This window comes from Carassius auratus, chromosome 29, assembly GCF_003368295.1.
Source record: "Carassius auratus strain Wakin chromosome 29, ASM336829v1, whole genome shotgun sequence".
In the NCBI taxonomy this organism is placed as follows: Eukaryota; Metazoa; Chordata; class Actinopteri; order Cypriniformes; family Cyprinidae; genus Carassius; species Carassius auratus.
The window spans coordinates 15,851,034-15,869,287 of NC_039271.1; the positions used below are offsets into that span (position 1 = coordinate 15,851,034).

An 18,254-nucleotide genomic window follows, 5' to 3' on the forward strand; every position below is an offset into this window, starting at 1 on the left:
ATAGTTTCATGTTATAAAAATATGTTATAATTTCTAAACACACACACACACACACACACACAATTAATAATATATTTTTTATATTTTTATAAGTTATAATATAAATATATATATTATACGTATATGTTATAACCATATATCAAATAGTTATTGAATATTTTCAAATCAATTAGGAAAATTATTTTTCACAACTTTAATAAAGACTATCATAATTTCCCTTAATACAGAAACAAATCATTTAGACAAGGTTGCGTAATTTTGAAAATATAGGTGCCCCTAAAACAGGAAAAGCATATATGCTAATGCTGAGCATGTAGGTGCACTGAACTTGTCTTGTGACTTTGGACTAATTGACCAGGGGCTGAGGAAGAAGAATTAGCCAATTATAGTAACAAATGGAGTATTCCTCTCAAATGGTCTAGATAATGTGGAAGTCCGGGCAGGTCGCTGCCAGTGCTGGGCGGCTAGCTTTTTATGACTCATTAAGGTCTTGTTTGAATGAGGGGCAGAGAGCAGTATGACCCTCAACTCTCTCATTACTGACAAGGAGTGTCTCGTTTTTTTGTTCTTACACTATGTCTGGGGCTGGTTCCTCTGACCTCTGGGGTTGAGATTGTTAGCAAAAGCATCACAGCTAGCAGTGTCAGCATCACTCATGTTTTTGGTGTATCTAGAGGTCATGTGTGGAAATCTACAGCAGCAGCGGTGTCTATCGGGGGCTATATGACTTCATGCTTAATGGACTTTTTAAATACCATGGGTCTGTTCCACCACAAACTAATTATAGATTCAAAAGGCATTTTGTGCTACGGTTATATTCATGCTCCAAAAGAAGACAGGATGATGTTTACAGTCAGAACTGAGGCTCTGGAATGTAAGGGAACGGTCACTGTGTGTGATCTGTAGGTAATGGACTAAATATGAAAGGCTGTAATGAGAGTAGGAAAAAAGAGAGAATATCCTAAGGGGACTGTTTTATTCACATTAGCTATGACAGCTTCATTACAGATACAAGCTGAACAAGGAACAGAATAGCAGCAAAATAAGATGGATGGGTAGATGGACAGATAGACAGACATACAGAAAGACAGAAGATGGATGGATGCATAGATAGACAAACAGACAGACAGACAGACAGACAGACAGACAGATATAAACAGACCAAAAGACAGACGAAGACAGACAGACAGACAGACAGACATAGATAGATAGATAGATAGATAGATAGATAGATAGATAGATAGATAGATAGATAGATAGATAGATAGATAGATAGATAGATAGATAGATAGACAGACAGACAGTTAAGACAGACAGCAGAAAGCTCACCCTCATTCTTCCATTGCGTATTGCTGGTCCGTCTTCAGCCAATCGCAGAACGAACAGGTCCATCTTATACTCGCGGCCTCCACGGATACTAAAGCCAAAACCTTTCATACCCTTTTCCAAATCAACCGTGAAGTAATCAAAATCCTGCAAGCACACACATAAATATTATGGACATTTTATGGGCATGCATAATGCATATTTTATGGAAATGAACTGTCAGTGCCACTTCAGTGATGAATTATAATACATAGTAGCAGCAGAGCTACCTGTGGCATCCTGTAGTCGGGTAAGGGAAAGGTGCGAGGGTCAGTGGACAGCTGTCTGTAGTCTAGCAGTGGGGGGTGTCTATAATCGAGCGTTGGTGGCTGTCGGTAGTCTGCTACAGGAGGGTGTCGGTAGTCCACCGGGGGCTGCCGGTAATCAGTGAACGGCTGCCGAATATCGGGCTTTACGTCCTGTCTTGCTTTCACCTCTGACCTGTAGCTGAACAACCAATAAGAGCAGAACCAATGGCATTTGGTGATGTTGAGTCTTATGCATATATATATATGAGTATGGGTCACCATACTTGGCTGAATGTCACTTCACTTATATATATATATATATATATATATATATATAATATATATATATATATATAATATAAATAATAAATATATATAAATATAAATAATATATATATATAAATAGTGTATCTTATATACTGTACACACCCACACACACAAGGAGATTCTCTCATAATATTTACTCCGTTTACGTCCGTTTTCCAGCAGATGCCGTCAAAAATGACTTCCCACTGACGGAGCTACCTCTCTAATGAATTTAAAAGTTTAATGCAGGATAATGTTCTGTTGAAAATGGCGAAGCCCGAGGAGCTCTAGGGTGTATATTGAAACTTGAGTGAGCATGGAGAGGAAGTGAAATCATTGGTCCCCGCAGGCTATATAAATGATTAAAAACTGTTTTAAAGAGCCATGTAGGTAAATAATTCAGTTCTGTAAGAGATAAGTGATTTTACGCAACAACCTAACAGTGAGAGGGAGTCTGTGACTCAGAGAGGTTCAGATTCACTCTATAAATAGTGAACTTTAGTAGAGTTTTAACTGGAATACAGAAGAAGTTTGACTTGAATTCATCCTTTCAAATTATTAGGGATGCACATTATTTCCTTTCCATATTGGTTAGAAGTAATCTTTAGCAAAATGTATATAATTAATAACTTTCATGCTGTATATAATTATGTTGTGGTCTAAATCCATTAGCATTTTAAATTACAGATTTTTTTGTTTTTGTTTTGTACATTTATTAATATCAGTCATAACATACAAGGGTGCTGTCACACCTGGACTCATTTTGTGTGTTTTTGCCCGTGACCCAGTTTCTGTCTTTCCGTGTTTTGGTTTGATTAGTTCCCAGGTGTGTCTATTCTCTTCCTCATGTGTGTTAATTTAGTGATTCCATCCACCTGTGTTTCCCCATTATCCGCTGTACATAAGCCTTGTCCTTTCAGTTCTGTTTTGTCGGGTCTCTTCACTTGATCCTCACTTGTGACTAAATCACTGACTTACGTGTGTCTATCGCTGTGCTCCATGAATGGTATATATTAAAAGCCTTATTCCGTTTATCCTCGACTCCGTATTCCTTCAGGCAGCGTAAACCGTGACAGAAGACCCGACCTAAAAAAGAAAGTTTAAAACTGCGTGTTTTCCCCTCCGTTTTGTTTTTGTTGTTTCACAGTCCTTTTGTTTCGTAGTCTCTATGGATCCCCTCTATAGCCCCGAATTCCTTCTCCTCATGCTGGAGCAGGAAGGACATTCTCTCGAGGATCATACCAGACGGTTTCTTCTATTAGCCAATGACACCAGCTACCCGGACGACGCGCTCTGCACCTTCTACAACACCAGCCTGAACTCCAAGTGCAGAGCGTTGTCGCCCGAAGATGGTCCTCGGGAGGATTTCGCCGCATACGTGGAGTGGACTCTGGCGAGAAATGGCTCATCTTTCACCATCTGCCCCATAGAGGATCTCGCCAGTCCCACTCCCGACCCAGAGACCAGCCAGCCACCATCTCGCTACACGGAGCCAGAGCCCACCGCAGCCGCAAAGCCCGAGCCATCCACTGACAGGGAACAGGATCTCGAGAGCGCGACTGACCAGGTGTGTGAGCCGGCAACACCGTGCATCGTGGGAGTCCTAGTGGAGATCGAGGGCGTGGAGGAAAGCCCTGCCCACACTCCTGCGACTGAGGGTGAGCCTTATACAGTCTCTGAAAGTCATATGGAGCAAGTTCTGGATCTGATGGACTGGTCTATGGAGGTAATCCCTAATTTTCCTGTTTCCCCGCTGGGTCCGTCCAGCCCTGATTCCCCTGTATACCCTCTCAGTCTCCCACTCCTACCTCCTCCAGTCATTTCCTCTGCTCCATTTCCGCTGGTTCCATCCAGCCATGAATTTTCTGTTTCTCCGCTGGTTCCGCCCAGCCCTGAGTTTTCTGTTTCTCCGCTGGTTCCGCCCAGCCCTGAGTTTCCTGTGTCTCCGCTGGTTCCGCCCAGCCCTGAGTTTCCTGTTTCTCCGCTGGTTCCGCCCAGCCCTGAGTTTTCTGTGTCTCCGCTGGTTCCGCCCAGCACTGAGTTTCCTGTTTCTCCGCTGGTTCCGCCCAGCCCTGAGTTTTCTGTGTCTCCGCTGGTTCCGCCCAGCACTGAGTTTCCTGTTTCTCCGCTGGTTCCGCCCAGCTCTGAATCTTCTGTGTCTCCGCTGGTTCCGCCCAGCTCTGAATCTTCTGTGTCTCCGCTGGTTCCGCCCAGCCCTGAATCTTCTGTCTCTCCGCTGGTTCCGCCCAGCCCTGAATCTTCTGTCTCTCCGCTGGTTCCGCCCAGCTCTGAATCTTCTGTGTCTCCGCTGGTTCTGCCCAGCCCTGAATCTTCTGTGTCTCCGCTGGTTCCGCCCAGCCCTGAATCTTCTGTGTGTCCGCTGGTTCCGCCCAGCTCTGAATCTTCTGTATCTCCTGTGTTCCCTCCCGGCCTCCCTCTCCCACCTCCTCCAGGACCTGCTGGTCCCTCTGCTCCACTTTCGCTGGTTCCGTCCAGTCCTGATCCTCCTTTCCTTCCTCCCATCCTTCTCCTCTCTCCTCCTCCTAGACCAGCCAGTTCCTCGTCATCCCTGCTGGTGCCAGTCAGTCCTGCAGCTCACCCTCAGTCCGCGCCATCGGGGCGCGATGGTTCGCCGCTGGACTGCCAGTCTCCGGCTCCGCCTTGGCGCGTTAAGGCCCTGTCTCCGCCTCCAGCCTCCGAGCCCTGGACTCCTCCTCGGTCCTTCGACCCAGCGGCTCCGCCTTGGCTCTTAGCTCCCTCGTCTCCACCGTGGCCTGTCATCCCACCTGCTCCACCGGGCTCCCTCGTCCCTCCGGCTCCACCTTGGTCAGTCGTCGACCATCCGCCGCCTCGGGACTCCACTCCTCCGGTTCCACCTCGTCATTCCATCCCTCCGGCTCTGTCAGGCTCCTCCTTCCCTCCGGTTCCAGATTATTACTCTCTCCTCCTCAGTCACAAATTTGGGGGTTCAGCTTGATGCACAGTTGACCTACAGCGGCCACATAAAACATCTGTGTAAGACATCATTTTATCAGCTACGAAAAATTTCCAAACTCCGCCCCCTGTTAACTCTTCCAGATGCAGAGAAACTTGTCCATGCCTTTATCTCCTCAAGGCTGGACTACTGTAATGGACTTTTTGTTGGGATTCCTGCTAAGGACATACAAAAGTTGCAGTACATCCAAAACAGCGCGGCTAGAATCCTAATGAAAGTAAGGAAATTTGAACATATCACCCCCATTCTGAAATCACTCCATTGGCTCCCTGTTTCTACCCGGATTGAATACAAAATCTTCCTGTCCAGTTGCGAGTCACACAGAGACTGGACACTTTTAAAGCAAACCTAAAGACTTTTTTATTTAGGAAAGCATATAATTGCTGAGCTGTCATGTTTTAGTAATCTGTGATGTTTTGATCTTGTTATTTTATTGTAGCACTTTGAGATTCCCCCAATGAAAAGTGCATTATAAATAAAATCTATTATTATTATTATTCCTCCTCCATCCTCGGTCGCTCCGGCTCCACAGCGGTCTGCCAGGACCCCGCCTCCGCCTTGGTCGCCTGAGCCTTCTGCTCCACCTAGGCCCTCCGGAACCTTGACGTCCCCCTGGCTCTGCGGCTGTGCTGCTCCATCTTGGGCTCCTCACCCACCGGTGCAGTCTCCGCCTGTCGGCCCCCTGGTGTCGTCGACCCCTCCTTCACCATGGCTCCTCCCGCCGTCGACTCCACCTTGGATCTCCGTCCTGGCTGGTCTCTGGTGGACCATCTGGCTCCTCCTGCTCCTGTCTCCTCCCTGGCTCCTCCCTCCGTCGTCTCCTCCCTGGCTCCTTCCTCCGTGGTCCCTGTCTGCTGGCCCCCTCCTGGGAGTCCGTCCTCCACCGGAACCTCCTCCCAAGTTCCCACCCACGCCTCCCTCGGTTGTTTCTACGGTGCGAGGACGCACCTACCGGGAGGGGGGGAGTACTGTCACACCTGGACTCATTTTGTGTGTTTTTGCCCGTGACCCAGTTTCTGTCTTTCCGTGTTTTGGTTTGATTAGTTCCCAGGTGTGTCTATTCTCTTCCTCATGTGTGTTAATTTAGTGATTCCATCCACCTGTGTTTCCCCATTATCCGCTGTACATAAGCCTTGTCCTTTCAGTTCTGTTTTGTCGGGTCTCTTCACTTGATCCTCACTTGTGACTAAATCACTGACTTACGTGTGTCTATCGCTGTGCTCCATGAATGGTATATATTAAAAGCCTTATTCCGTTTATCCTCGACTCCGTATTCCTTCAGGCAGCGTAAACCGTGACAGGTGCGGTTACATTAGCAAAATTTTGCAAAATTCCCATAGCCTTATTTTTATTTTATTTTTTGACATTTTTTGGATCTTTCAGCAATTTTTTAATTACAATTTCTTGGTTTCACCCTTACAAAATTCACAATCATATGGATTTCCATTGAAATTACTTTCACAGAGCAAGAGTAAAACTAGCGCAACAGCTTGAAACATATAGAAGTAATAATGTCATTTGTGTTGGTGCCTTACCTGCTGTCATGGCTGTAGATCTGTACTGGCACTGTGGATGGCTGGGTGGGCGGGTTCTGTTGGGTCACTGAGCTGGGCTGATTGGCTGGGCTGGATTGAGTGACAGGGCTCGGTTGTGCTTCTGAACTATGCTGCATTATGGGGCTGGGCTGAGGTGCAGAGTTGAGTTGAGGGGTGGAGTTGGCTGGATGGGCAGCACTGGTCTGGTTCACAGTGCTGGGTTGGCAAACTGGACTGGGCTGGGCCATAGGGCTCTGCTTCTCTGAGCTGCCTGCAGAAGGTGTGCTGTTCGTCTCTGAAAAATAGAGGAAAGACAAAAAGCTAAGCTATTTTCAGAGCTTCTCTTTGTAACACCAGTATTTTTTAATTCTAAAGCAACATTTAAAGGGTTGCATGTAATTTTACCACTAAATTCACAGAAATAATTATGAAATTAAAATAACATCGCAAAATGCCCAAAATCTGTGAATGCAATTATTATGGCACAGTTTTCCAACTTGGAGGCTGGTTCTGAGTGCTAACTCATTAAGTATTCAGCAGACTACCATAATCTGGCATACTTTACTAAAGGCACAGCATTGCAAATTTTGAATAAGGCAGAATCTATAATAAACAATTTACATAGAAAGGAAGCATGTTAGCATGAAAAAAGAATGCCAGTAAATAGACTAGTTAAATCTGATTTCTGTACCTTAAACAAGTGGTGCAACCATTTCAGGAATTTGCATCATTATAGGATAGTTCTCTCAAAAATCCCATCACTACCCTCATGTCATTATAAACCTGTATGACTTTCTTGTGATTTTTTTTATTTTTATTTTTTAAACATTTGTATTTAATTTTAGCATTGACACTTCAGTCACAATCTCACGAACCCCTTGGAATTTCATCACAAATTAACATTCAGAAAAAACAGCAATAGCATCCAATCACATTTTATCTTCTAATAATACTTATATTATATATATAAACAAATACAAAATAAAAAACCTGTCAAAGGATAGCTTGTTTGAAATAGCTTAGATTCTTTTTTTAAAACCCTTATGAAACAAAAATGTATTGCAGTATATTGGAAAATAGCATGTAATATATTAGGCATATATTCTTATATATATTTATTTTTTCCGATATATTGCAATATATTGAAAGTGGCAATCATTTGTATATTTTGCAATATATAATATAATATATGTATCATCAATATATTATTCAATGTATTCAAAAAGATATAATATATTAGAAAATAAAAAGGGAAAATAATATATCACAATATATTTTAAGAAATATGTTGGTAAATATATTTCCCTTTCGTAAGGGAAGCCAGAGGTTCCTTAAAGCTACAGTGTAAAATCTCTGCTTCACCAAGCACACGGCAGAAATAATGTTCCACAAACACTCTGACCAGTCTTTTTACCCCACCCTCTTCCATTGTTCAGAAAAAGAGGGAGCCCCGCCTTACACTATTGGTTGAGCCATTTGACATGTCAGAGCAATGTTCAGGAAGTCAACCTATAAATGGCTCACTTACAGTTGTCCCTGCATATTAAACTTAGATAAAAAAAAAAAAAAAGTATTTTAATATTGAAATGGTTGTTTCAGTAGAAGAATTGATATTTGCAAAAAAGTCCCTTTTTAAATTCTTTCACAGATGTCAACTCACCCTCGTGAGGGATGATCCTGAGTGTGACGCTGAGTCCTGCATCCTTGATCAGTTTGACGATGTCGGCATGTGGCATGTTGACGATAGACTGATTGTTGACAGCCAAAATACGATCTCCAACCCTAAGCTTCCCACAGTGGTCTGCTGGACTTCCCTCAATGATCCGTCCAATCTTATGGGGTACGGCTGACAACACACATACACAAATACTTTTTACATAATGCATTAAGAGAGCTCTCTATCTACACTCTGTCCTTTGTGGTTAGTGGATCTGTTTTTATATACGAGCGTGGGCGCTGCATTAGAACATTGTAACTAGCCTCTTCAGCCCTAAAATAGAAGTGCATCCATTATTAATACACAGGTTTATGAGAACATGCTGCACTTTAAAATCACTATGACCCTTTGAAGCAGCCAACCTGAGTAAGCTATTACAGTAAAGGAACATTCCAGTTTGAAAATAAGTTCAAATAAAAGTGTGTGAAGTGTACAAAAATGATTATTCCTTACCAGCAGCAGCCGCGGATTCGGGCCTGTTCAGTGAACTGATAATAACGAATCCGAACCCTTCGCTCTCCTTGCGCTGGATGGTGACATCACTAGGCTGCAGATTCTGATTGGCTACATTGTCTGGTGGGGAGGAGCCTGTGGTGGATGGGGCAGAGTTATGCAAGGGGGCGGAGTTGTTACAGAACATTCTGGAGTTTAAGTCACTCCTGGGGGAACTATGCTGGGTCGATCCAGGACTGCGGCCGTTCTCTGGACAGTGTTCACCTGACAATAAAAGAGCCAGAAAGAAAAGGACTCTGAAATCAGTGATGATATATACTTATGAAGCTGATGGGAGAAGCCAATGAGTAAGATCCCAGTCTTATTATTAAGACACAACAAGATTTCGGACATCCATATTTTATCTCAGAAATACATTATGTTTAAAGAAGAAAGTTTGACCAGGCCTGGAATTAATATAAATCTGAATGTCGTCTGCAAAAAAATAGTAATTAAGCTCAAGTGAAATAAGAAGCAGTCCTAGTGGAAATATGTAAATAAATAAAAGGGGCCTAAAATTGAACCTTGAGGAACACCCGTACAGACAGAGCCCATCTCAGACCGAAAACCACTCATGCAAACAAACTGATGATGATCAGCGAGGTAAGATCTAAACCAGGTTAAAACAGTCCCCGAAACAACAGTTTCCAGACGATTGAGTGAAAGGTTTTAACAGTATCAAAAAAACAGAGAGAGAACCAGAATCTGAGGCTATTAGCAGATCATTGGTGACCTTGACCAAAGCGGTCTCAGTAATATGAAATTTTCGTAACCCAGACTGAAGGGGTTCAAAAAGATAAAATACTATGAGATGATCGATCAGATGTTCTATATATTTGATTCCAATTGGTTAATTGTTGTGATCCTTGTGCATTGAAATATTTCTGTATTATGACCAGACCCCTAAACAATATATTTCAGAAGTTTGAGTCTCTAGTAAAAATAAGATGAACACAAAACTTTTAAACTGCAAAGACACAATAAATAGTTTAAAAAGGAGAGCAAATACATGTATAATGTTATAAAATATTTCTAATTCAAATAAATGCTGTTCTTTTGAACATTCTATTCATCAAACAATCCTAAGATAATTATATCAAGTATGATATCGAAATATATCAGAATGTTTTTTGAAGGATCATGTTACACTGAAGAGTAATGATGCTGAAAATTCAGCTTTGCCATCACAGGAATTAAATTAAAAATTTTACACACACATACGCATAAACTTATTTTAAATTGTAATCATATTTTCAAATTTTACTAGAACAATTACAACTTTAATATTCAATCAAATCTTTTTTTTCTAGGATTTTTTTCACACATTTCCCTGTTTGTTGTCTTTCTTTCTTTCTTTTTTTTTTTTTTTAAATCTCTAACAGGTACAGAATAATGTTAAATAATATTAAATAATATTTTTTGATACAGAAACAGGTATCAACTACGATTAATACAAGTGAATGTGAGAGGAAGAAAGAAAGAGTCTATAGTCTAGGGTTTGGCTAAAGCTGAAGTCTGAAGTCCTTTTGTGATCAAACGGTAAGCCAAAAAAAGCCAGCAGCCAGATATTTCCTCAACCGCTCCACTGAGATGAAAAGGGGGAGAAACGATTGTCCAGGGAAGATAAGACTGAGAGGATGAGCCAGACAGCGGGATGGATGAGGGAGGTAGAGCTTGAGAGGGCACAGAATCTAAGCCTCAGCAACACCAAGAATTATTAGACAGAGTGGACGGGAGAGGGAGAGAGAGACAGACAGAGGACACATAATAAACTGCAGAGATACAGTCTAACAGAACCTGCTTCATTACCTCCATATATATACACTTACATATACTTTGAAACAACCTATAATTGCTATAACTATCAGGAAATGACAAGCTTTAGCCTTTAAAGGTTGTTCCTTCAGCTTCAGACAGAGTTGACCCCCAAAATTTATTATTATTAGAACTTTATTATTATTAAAACAAATGTCTTTTTCTTTCTTTCTCTCTCTCTTTTGATATATGAAAGTGATATTAAATCTGCACTGGAAACTTTGGATCATGCTACCATCATTTACCCCAGTTATTTTTCAAATGTGTTTTATATTTTATTCCTTAACTCTTGTACTAGACCCAGACTTTTAATCTTAAACTATGAAAATCCATTTAGAAAATCAATGTTACATGTTTAGAACTATGATAATAAAAAAAAAAAAAAAATGATAAAAATAAAAAAAATAAATCACATATTTGTTCAGATTGAATCTCTTGTGTTTTGCTAGCTTGCTTGTGGGTTGTGAAAGCTTTTTTAAACATTTTATATTCACTTTTGGTATTATGATTAAGTGCCATTGAAATGAAATTAGCCTTAGTAAGACAACGAAGGTGGCCGCTTTCCACTCAGAATGTCAAAAATTAAATTTCTACCACAAATACCTATGAAACACAATAGATATGACACTATATTAAACACATACGTCCAAAGTTGGACATTGTGGGTAGACAAATGAAATAAACATCAGCCATTTCTCACCTGTGGACTGAATTCTCCGTCGTACAGTGAGTTTAACCTGCCCAGTCCGGGCCGCCCCATGCATGAGGTCGATGACGTAACGGTGGGGTTTTCCAGCCACAGGAATCCCATCGACTGACATCAGCTCGTCTCCTGGCCGTAGACGCCCGTCTTTATCTGCTGGGCTCTTCTCAACGATTGCACCAATCAGGATCTGTAAATGCACAGCACGGTTACTACTCTCTTTAAACTGTGTACAGAAGCTAAAGCAGACGAACAGACACATTATCATGTTAGTAAATGACAGTGAACTGTTTTTTAGGAAGCGTGCGGTTAGTCGTAGAGTACGGGCCTTCTCCGGAGCCTTCGGACTCACAGGCTGTCCTGGTTCCTCTCCGCCCAGGATCCTGAAGCCGAAACCAGACTTCTGTCTATGCAAATGCACCTCCACCTCCTGGAACTCTGATGGTGTCAATGAAAGCACACATTTATCTCACAACTAAGTCATTTCTCCAGACTATTCTCATCCTTCAAGTGTAATTTAGAGTACTGGATGACATTTAAGACCCCTGTTTCTGTTCATTGAGTACTTAATTTGTAAAATCATTCATTTTATGTTCATGAACCTGCATTGAGAGGTTAATTCTCAAGGCAGTGAGAATGACAAGTGGCAAAAGCTGGCAAAAAATAAAACTATCTCAAGCTAGTATTTAATAATATGTAGATAAAAAAGAACTAGACTTTCAGACTTTATTTACAAAAATGTTTAAAGTAAATAGAGTTAGATTTTCGAGTTTATATAGGTCTATTTGATGCATATGTGAATGATTTTAATGTACAAGGCATTCCATTTTAAACTTTATTTTATTACCATTAGAGCAAATACATTAATACTAAATATTATTTCCAGCCTTTTTACAATATATATCAAACATTGTTCAAATAAGTTTTCAACAGAAGGTATGTTTTAGTTTTTTATGATAATTTTGATGAAAAATGTCCTTAAAATTGGCATAATATTTGAATAATAAATGCAGAAAAATATCAAACTGCAACAGGCCAAACATTATACCAGGTATATATATATGTATACATACACATAAAATAAGTTAAAACTTTTCAGACTTTATTTTATGCAGACTCCTTCTGTCAGATTGTTTCTGTTTTGGGATAGATTTATTTACTCACCGGAAGGGTCAGCAGGGAGAGCTGCTCGAGGAAGCCCTGGCTCTAAGAAAGGGAGAGATACAAGGACAGCCCATAAATCACTGCTTATATAAACTCACACACCTGCAAATATACTTACTACAACATAGACATCACCTGTCTCACTCATATAATGCCCAACCGCTACAAAGCAATGAAGATATATGTGAAAATACAGTGCCCACAATGCACTTAAAAATGTCCTTTCATAACAAAATCATGGAAACTACTTTGATAATTATGACTGACTTTTAATCAGCTGGTGCTTAGGTGTTTTTTAAAGTCAGTTCTTGATTTTGAAGATTGGCATGAGCAGTGAATCTCGGCCTGAAAACCTATACACGGCCATGTATTATGCTATATGTTGCATTTAAACTAGGTTTTAAACTGATCTGAATCATTTCTGCAACCTCATCTGCCCTCTCTTCTGGAGCTGGTTTATATTACCAACCATTATGCTGGTGATATCCAACATATTGGTGTATATTGTGATGATTTACCAGCTTTTCATTTGACTGTAGTAGGCCGGTTTAAGTATTACAGCATTAAGATGTTAAGCTCTCTAATTTAAACCTCAATTGCATTAGTTTGATTCATTTAGGCAAATGAGCTCTTTTGAAATGAATCGGTTCAGAATTAAATTATTTGTGGAAGTCTCTGTGTGATATTTTGCATGCTTTGGAATGTCTCAATAAACATTTGCAGTTGAATATTGCTGTTTAGTATTATTTATTGTAAAAGGAGTGCATATAAAATGATTAAATAATTTTCTTTGCATTCAAATGAAGAGCATGGAAAACATGCTTCAGTTACATTAACTTGTAATGATTGATAGAATTAACCATACTATATATATATATATATATATATATATTTTTTTTTTTTTCTGTAGTGATGTCCTGATAAAGTTTTATGGAAAGAGAAAAAAAACTTAAATATTAGCCAAAAAAAGAAGTATAAATCAAAAGTATAAAGGTATACAATTATAAAAAGTAAAAGTATAAAGCTTTATTAATTCAACCATCAAAAATTATATAAAATATGCATTAACATCAACAGAATAAGTGTCCTTCTTGTTAAAACCTAAGCTGCTGAAATGCTTGAACATAATTCGCATTAATGAGATTTGAAAAGTTTCTATTCACCGACTTGACAGAATGCAAACTCTACAGCATCTTTGCAACATCAAGTGCATTTAAAAAAAAGCTTTAAAACATCAACAGCATTGTGACTGAACATACTCAAACATTCCTGACACTTTCAGTTAAGAAAAGAGGCAATTTCACAAAAGCAGGCCCTTTAAAACATCTTCCTCACAAAATGAGATGCGGCTTACAGAAAAATATACAGAATCAATCAACCATCAGAAAGCAAGCAAACTTACCTTAAAGAGAAACTAAACTGTTTGCACACCAAAATCTATAATCACCAGCGTGTGATGCTAATATATTAGTAATAATAATAATAATAATAATAATAATAATAAAGCAAAAACCTCTTATAATTCAATGGAGAATCATTACACAAGAGAGAAGGTAATCATCAAACAACATCAACAGTAACCAACATCTCCATTGCTACTGTAACCTGTCATTGCCAGCTGTGGAAATTAAAGGGGGGGTGAAATGCTATTTCATGCATACTGAGTTTTTTACACTGTTAAAGAGTTGGATTCCCATGCTAAACATGGACAAAGTTTCAAAAATTAAGTTGTACGTTTGAATTTCTGTTCCAAAAATACTCCTTCCAGTTTGTCACAAGTTTCGGAAAGTTTTTTTCGAGTATGGCTCTGTGTGACGTTAGATGGAGCGGAATTTCCTTAGATGGGTCCTAAGGGCACTTCTGCCGGAAGAGCGCGCGCTCCCGTATAGCAGAGCACTGAGAGCACAACAGACTTCACTGATCAGAGCGAGAGCGTCGCGAAATGTCACAAAAGGAGTGTGTTTTTGGTTGCCAGGGCAAGACAACCCTGCACAGATTACCAAAAGAGAAACAGCATTAAAGGACCAGTGGATGGAGTTTATTTTTACAGAGCATCAACGGAGTTGTGCAAGTGTTTGTGTTTGTTCCCTGCATTTCGAAGATGCTTGTTTTACTAACAAGGCCCAGTTTGACGACGGATTTGCGTATCGTTTATTTCTTAAGGATGATGCAATCCCAACGAAAAAGGGTCACGATCGTGTGTTGGAACCGCAGGCGGTGAGTAAAACTGCTTAAAATATCTCTGCCTCCTTGTTAGTGCGTCCCCTCCCATGCCGGAGAGCCGGGTTCGAGCCCCGCTCAGAGCGAGTCGTTGCTACTGCTGCTCTCGTTCAGTTTCAGCCTCTGGATCTGGATCATAAATAAACGGCTGAATCTGACTGTTAGCCATGGTTTGTTTTGGATGATGGGTTTTCCCTCACGGTAATGTCACAGCTTCCAAACCCTCTCAACGCAAAAGCCTATTCGCGCTCCTGATTCTTTAGCTCCGCCCACACGTCACGCCTCCAGCCGGTCGTGTTTTTCCGGGAAAAATCTGTACAGACTATCTTTCTCTTATGAATATAATAAAACTAAAGACTTTTTGGAGTTATGAAGGATGCAGTACTACTCTATAGGTACTCAAGATTAACAGGATATTGAGTGAAAACGAGCATTTCACCCCCCCCCCCCTTTAAAGAGAAAACAATATACAATCTAAAGGAGGAGGCATAGACTAGGAAATCTTAATGAGGAAGAGCACACCTGCTGATTTAAAACAGTTGAAAAATGTCAGTAGAAAAAGGTTTATGCAACCGTTAAGTGACCAATAATGAGAGAGCAGACAGAAGTTGAATAGAAACGCCTGCAAAAAGCAGAACACGTTGACCTCATGTTGATTCAATCGCTGTCAATCAGTTTAAAGCACCTTTAGAAATGCAAAATAAACTTTGTCGACAGTTCAGACTTACTTGTTCAATATGCAGTAGATTTGAGGTGCAGTATGAAGTATGAAGTATGGTGCATTTCAAACTATTTGCTGAATTAAACATATGCTTCCACTTAAAATGCAATGAATGTTGGTTCACAGGGTCCTCTGAAAAGTTCAGAAAGCCTGTATGTGTGGTGAAGTCTCTAAATTTGATTAAGAAAGTACCTGCATTAATAATGGAAAGTGTTATATAACGTCAAAATCACTAAGACTAAAGTTCTCCCAGACCCCAGAGCAGCTCTACACAGATCTCGTTTTGGGAAAATTCCAAACTGACAAGATGCAACATCATCAAAACACTTACCATTGAGGACAACATTGTATGACACAACAATGAAAAAGTAATTTTTGAGTCTGAGTTAGCTGACATGGTCACTCAGTCCATGTTCTAATCAGGCCCAACTCAATAAGGGACCAGTAAAGGTAATTTTTTGGTCCAAATGGAAAGTTGTAGGTGAGCATATTTGAAGCTTAATATCAGTTTACTCAGTGGCCATCTTGAACTCTGTTTACTCTTGGTAACAGACATTCAAGTACAGCTCTGATTTGATTATTATCAGTAATAAAATGGCTTCTTTAGTTGCTAAAAAACCGTTATATGAAAACCACTCAATTTAACTTCCATTTCTTCAGCCGATATTTGATGCTACGATTTCTTCCATTACATTACGATTTCTTCCATTACAAAAGATTGTTTTTATTGTTAGCTACTTTAGCACATTGTGCCTCATTAGGACACGCTGCTACATATCTTTTGAAATGTACAACAGGAAAAGGCAATTGGTGTTTGGTGTGCATAAGCAAGTGTTCAAATATCTAAGTGGAAAAATACAGTAGGTAAACAACACAGATTAGCAGTAGGCATTAATGCTAGTTTAGTTGCTAGCAATACGTTTTTCTTTTTTTTTTTTGGTTACTTACGCCTATTCTCAAAGATAGCCCTGGACTTCTCATACAGGTCATAGGGGTCAGGCTTGGTCAGGTCAAACTCTGGACCTGAGGGCCAGTGGAGATATGGAGCGCTGTGAGGGAGAGCATGGATAGATAGACTGGCTGTGGGACTGCTGTAAGGATCCCAATGTTCCAAGACCTGCAAATACACCGGCATTCAGTAAAGCGGCCAGCGCTGAGCTTATTAAAATGCTGAACTGAGTGAGCAAACGGCGCTCTTCCAGGCAACTTCCGCCTTGGAATATCACTGGCTGTGGGATAGGAAGTTGTTTAACAATGAACTCACTTTTGCGGTAATTAGTTTTGAAGCATACACACAATACGTGGCAAGTTAGTTCAAGCTCAGCAAAATAAGGCAGCATCAAGGGCTCATCAAGGACGCTGGATGCGTTTCTCTATTGCTGATGACACTGAATGTAATCTTTGTGTTTTTTCATACTAATTTGGCTGTGGGCGAAACGTTCCCAAACCACTTCAATACCACTGGGCTCTTGCATGACACCCAAAATTAGTTTCTGCAAATAGAATTTGCAAAATACAGCAAGCAGGCATAATCCACTTTTTCTAATATTAAAGCTGTTGTCACACATGATTTGCTTACTTTGAACCCAAGTTTTATTCCTCCACCCACTACCTCTGCTAGTTCTGATTCCTCTTAATGGTTTCATTAAAGATTCTCTTAGTAGTTTTACAGAATATTTATTTAAAAAAAAAAAAAAATGTAATTCCATTCGCAAATTCTGAGATGATGTCAATAAATAAATGTAAAACAATTACACGGATGTTTTTATAATGTAAAAAAAAAAAAAACACTTCCTAATATATCTAACGATATGATCATGCACATCTAGTCAGTAAAGGTCTGGTTCTGTGATTACCGCTAAATCTCCATCACCTGCTTTCAAATGTAGCGGCATTTAATAGACAGAGCCGTAGATCACTGACAAGATATGCAATATCGCATTCATTATCGAAGGCAATTTATCTACGATAATGAACGCGATATTGCGTATCTTTCAGTGATCTATGGCTCTGTCTATTAAATGCCGCTACATTTGAAAGCAGGTGATGCCGATTTAGCACTAATCAGGGAACTAGATTAACTGACTAGATGCACATGATCATATCGTTAAATATATTGCCCAGCCCCAGTATGTGTATTTTAATAGCCTACTACTGACAAAACTACTGACTGATTTGGTTTTTATATCTGTTCATTTTTCAAAAATTCTATATACTGACAAAATCACTTTAAAGTTGTCCAAATGAATTCTTAGCAATGCATATTACTAATAACATTTTTAGTTTTGATATATTTACGGTAGGAAATTTATAAAATATCCCCATGGAACATGATCTTTACTTAATATCCTAATGATTTTTGGCATAAAAGAAAGATTTATAATTTTGATGTTTTTTTGGCTATTGGTACAACTATACCTCAGCGACTTAAGTTTTAAGTTAAGTTTTGTGGTCCAGGATCACATATATGATTCGCAGCTGTACCCGAAATCACCTTTCAATAAAATTTACAAAATTTGAATTAGGTAGCAGGAAATTGAACTAAATTAAAATTTCTATTTATATAATTAAGATATTATTAAAACCAATCGAAAGAAGAAATTTACCTAGATAAATGCAACAGTAATCAAGAAAAGGTTTTTCACAACAAACTATCTGCTAAAATTCTTTAAATTAGTAAATTGTACTTCCTATCATTCAGATTCATGCAATTCAACTTCCTGACGGGTCGTGGCAGTTCAGTTCCAACTTTTGAGCCGACAGCGAGGTGATTACCCAACCCTGGACAGCAAATGGATTCGGGCTCATGCCAAAAGCTTTAGCGTTGAAAGCGCCTTAAATGCAAATCCAAACAAAAGGCCTAATTGAAGAAGAGGAGTAAAAATCAACAAAGACATAAAGTAGATGCCAGAATGAGAAAGATGCCCAGGCTTATTATAGGAGGTCAGTGTTAGCATGTTAATCTGGAGAAGC

The 18,254-nt window shown here is 39.8% G+C and overlaps 1 protein-coding gene across 9 annotated transcripts in view; it reads right to left on the reverse strand.

The window, feature by feature from the left end:
- Positions 1 to 18,254, reverse strand: part of LOC113048222 (membrane-associated guanylate kinase, WW and PDZ domain-containing protein 2-like) — a 202,626-nt gene that overhangs the window by 8,948 nt on the left and 175,424 nt on the right. For 6 of the 9 annotated variants that reach the window (XM_026209865.1, XM_026209864.1, XM_026209868.1 and 3 more), the window contains exons 12-20: positions 16,230 to 16,398; positions 12,341 to 12,382; positions 11,505 to 11,614; positions 11,174 to 11,366; positions 8,620 to 8,883; positions 8,110 to 8,295; positions 6,450 to 6,744; positions 1,596 to 1,812; positions 1,330 to 1,473 (exon numbers count right to left, since the gene is read on the reverse strand). In XM_026209865.1, coding sequence (XP_026065650.1) covers positions 1,330 to 1,473; positions 1,596 to 1,812; positions 6,450 to 6,744; positions 8,110 to 8,295; positions 8,620 to 8,883; positions 11,174 to 11,366; positions 11,505 to 11,614; positions 12,341 to 12,382; positions 16,230 to 16,398 — 1,620 coding nt within the window. The remainder of the gene's footprint in view (positions 1 to 1,329; positions 1,474 to 1,595; positions 1,813 to 6,449; positions 6,745 to 8,109; positions 8,296 to 8,619; positions 8,884 to 11,173; positions 11,367 to 11,504; positions 11,615 to 12,340; positions 12,383 to 16,229; positions 16,399 to 18,254) is intronic. The other 3 variants (XM_026209866.1, XM_026209870.1, XM_026209867.1) reach the window with 2 other exon arrangements.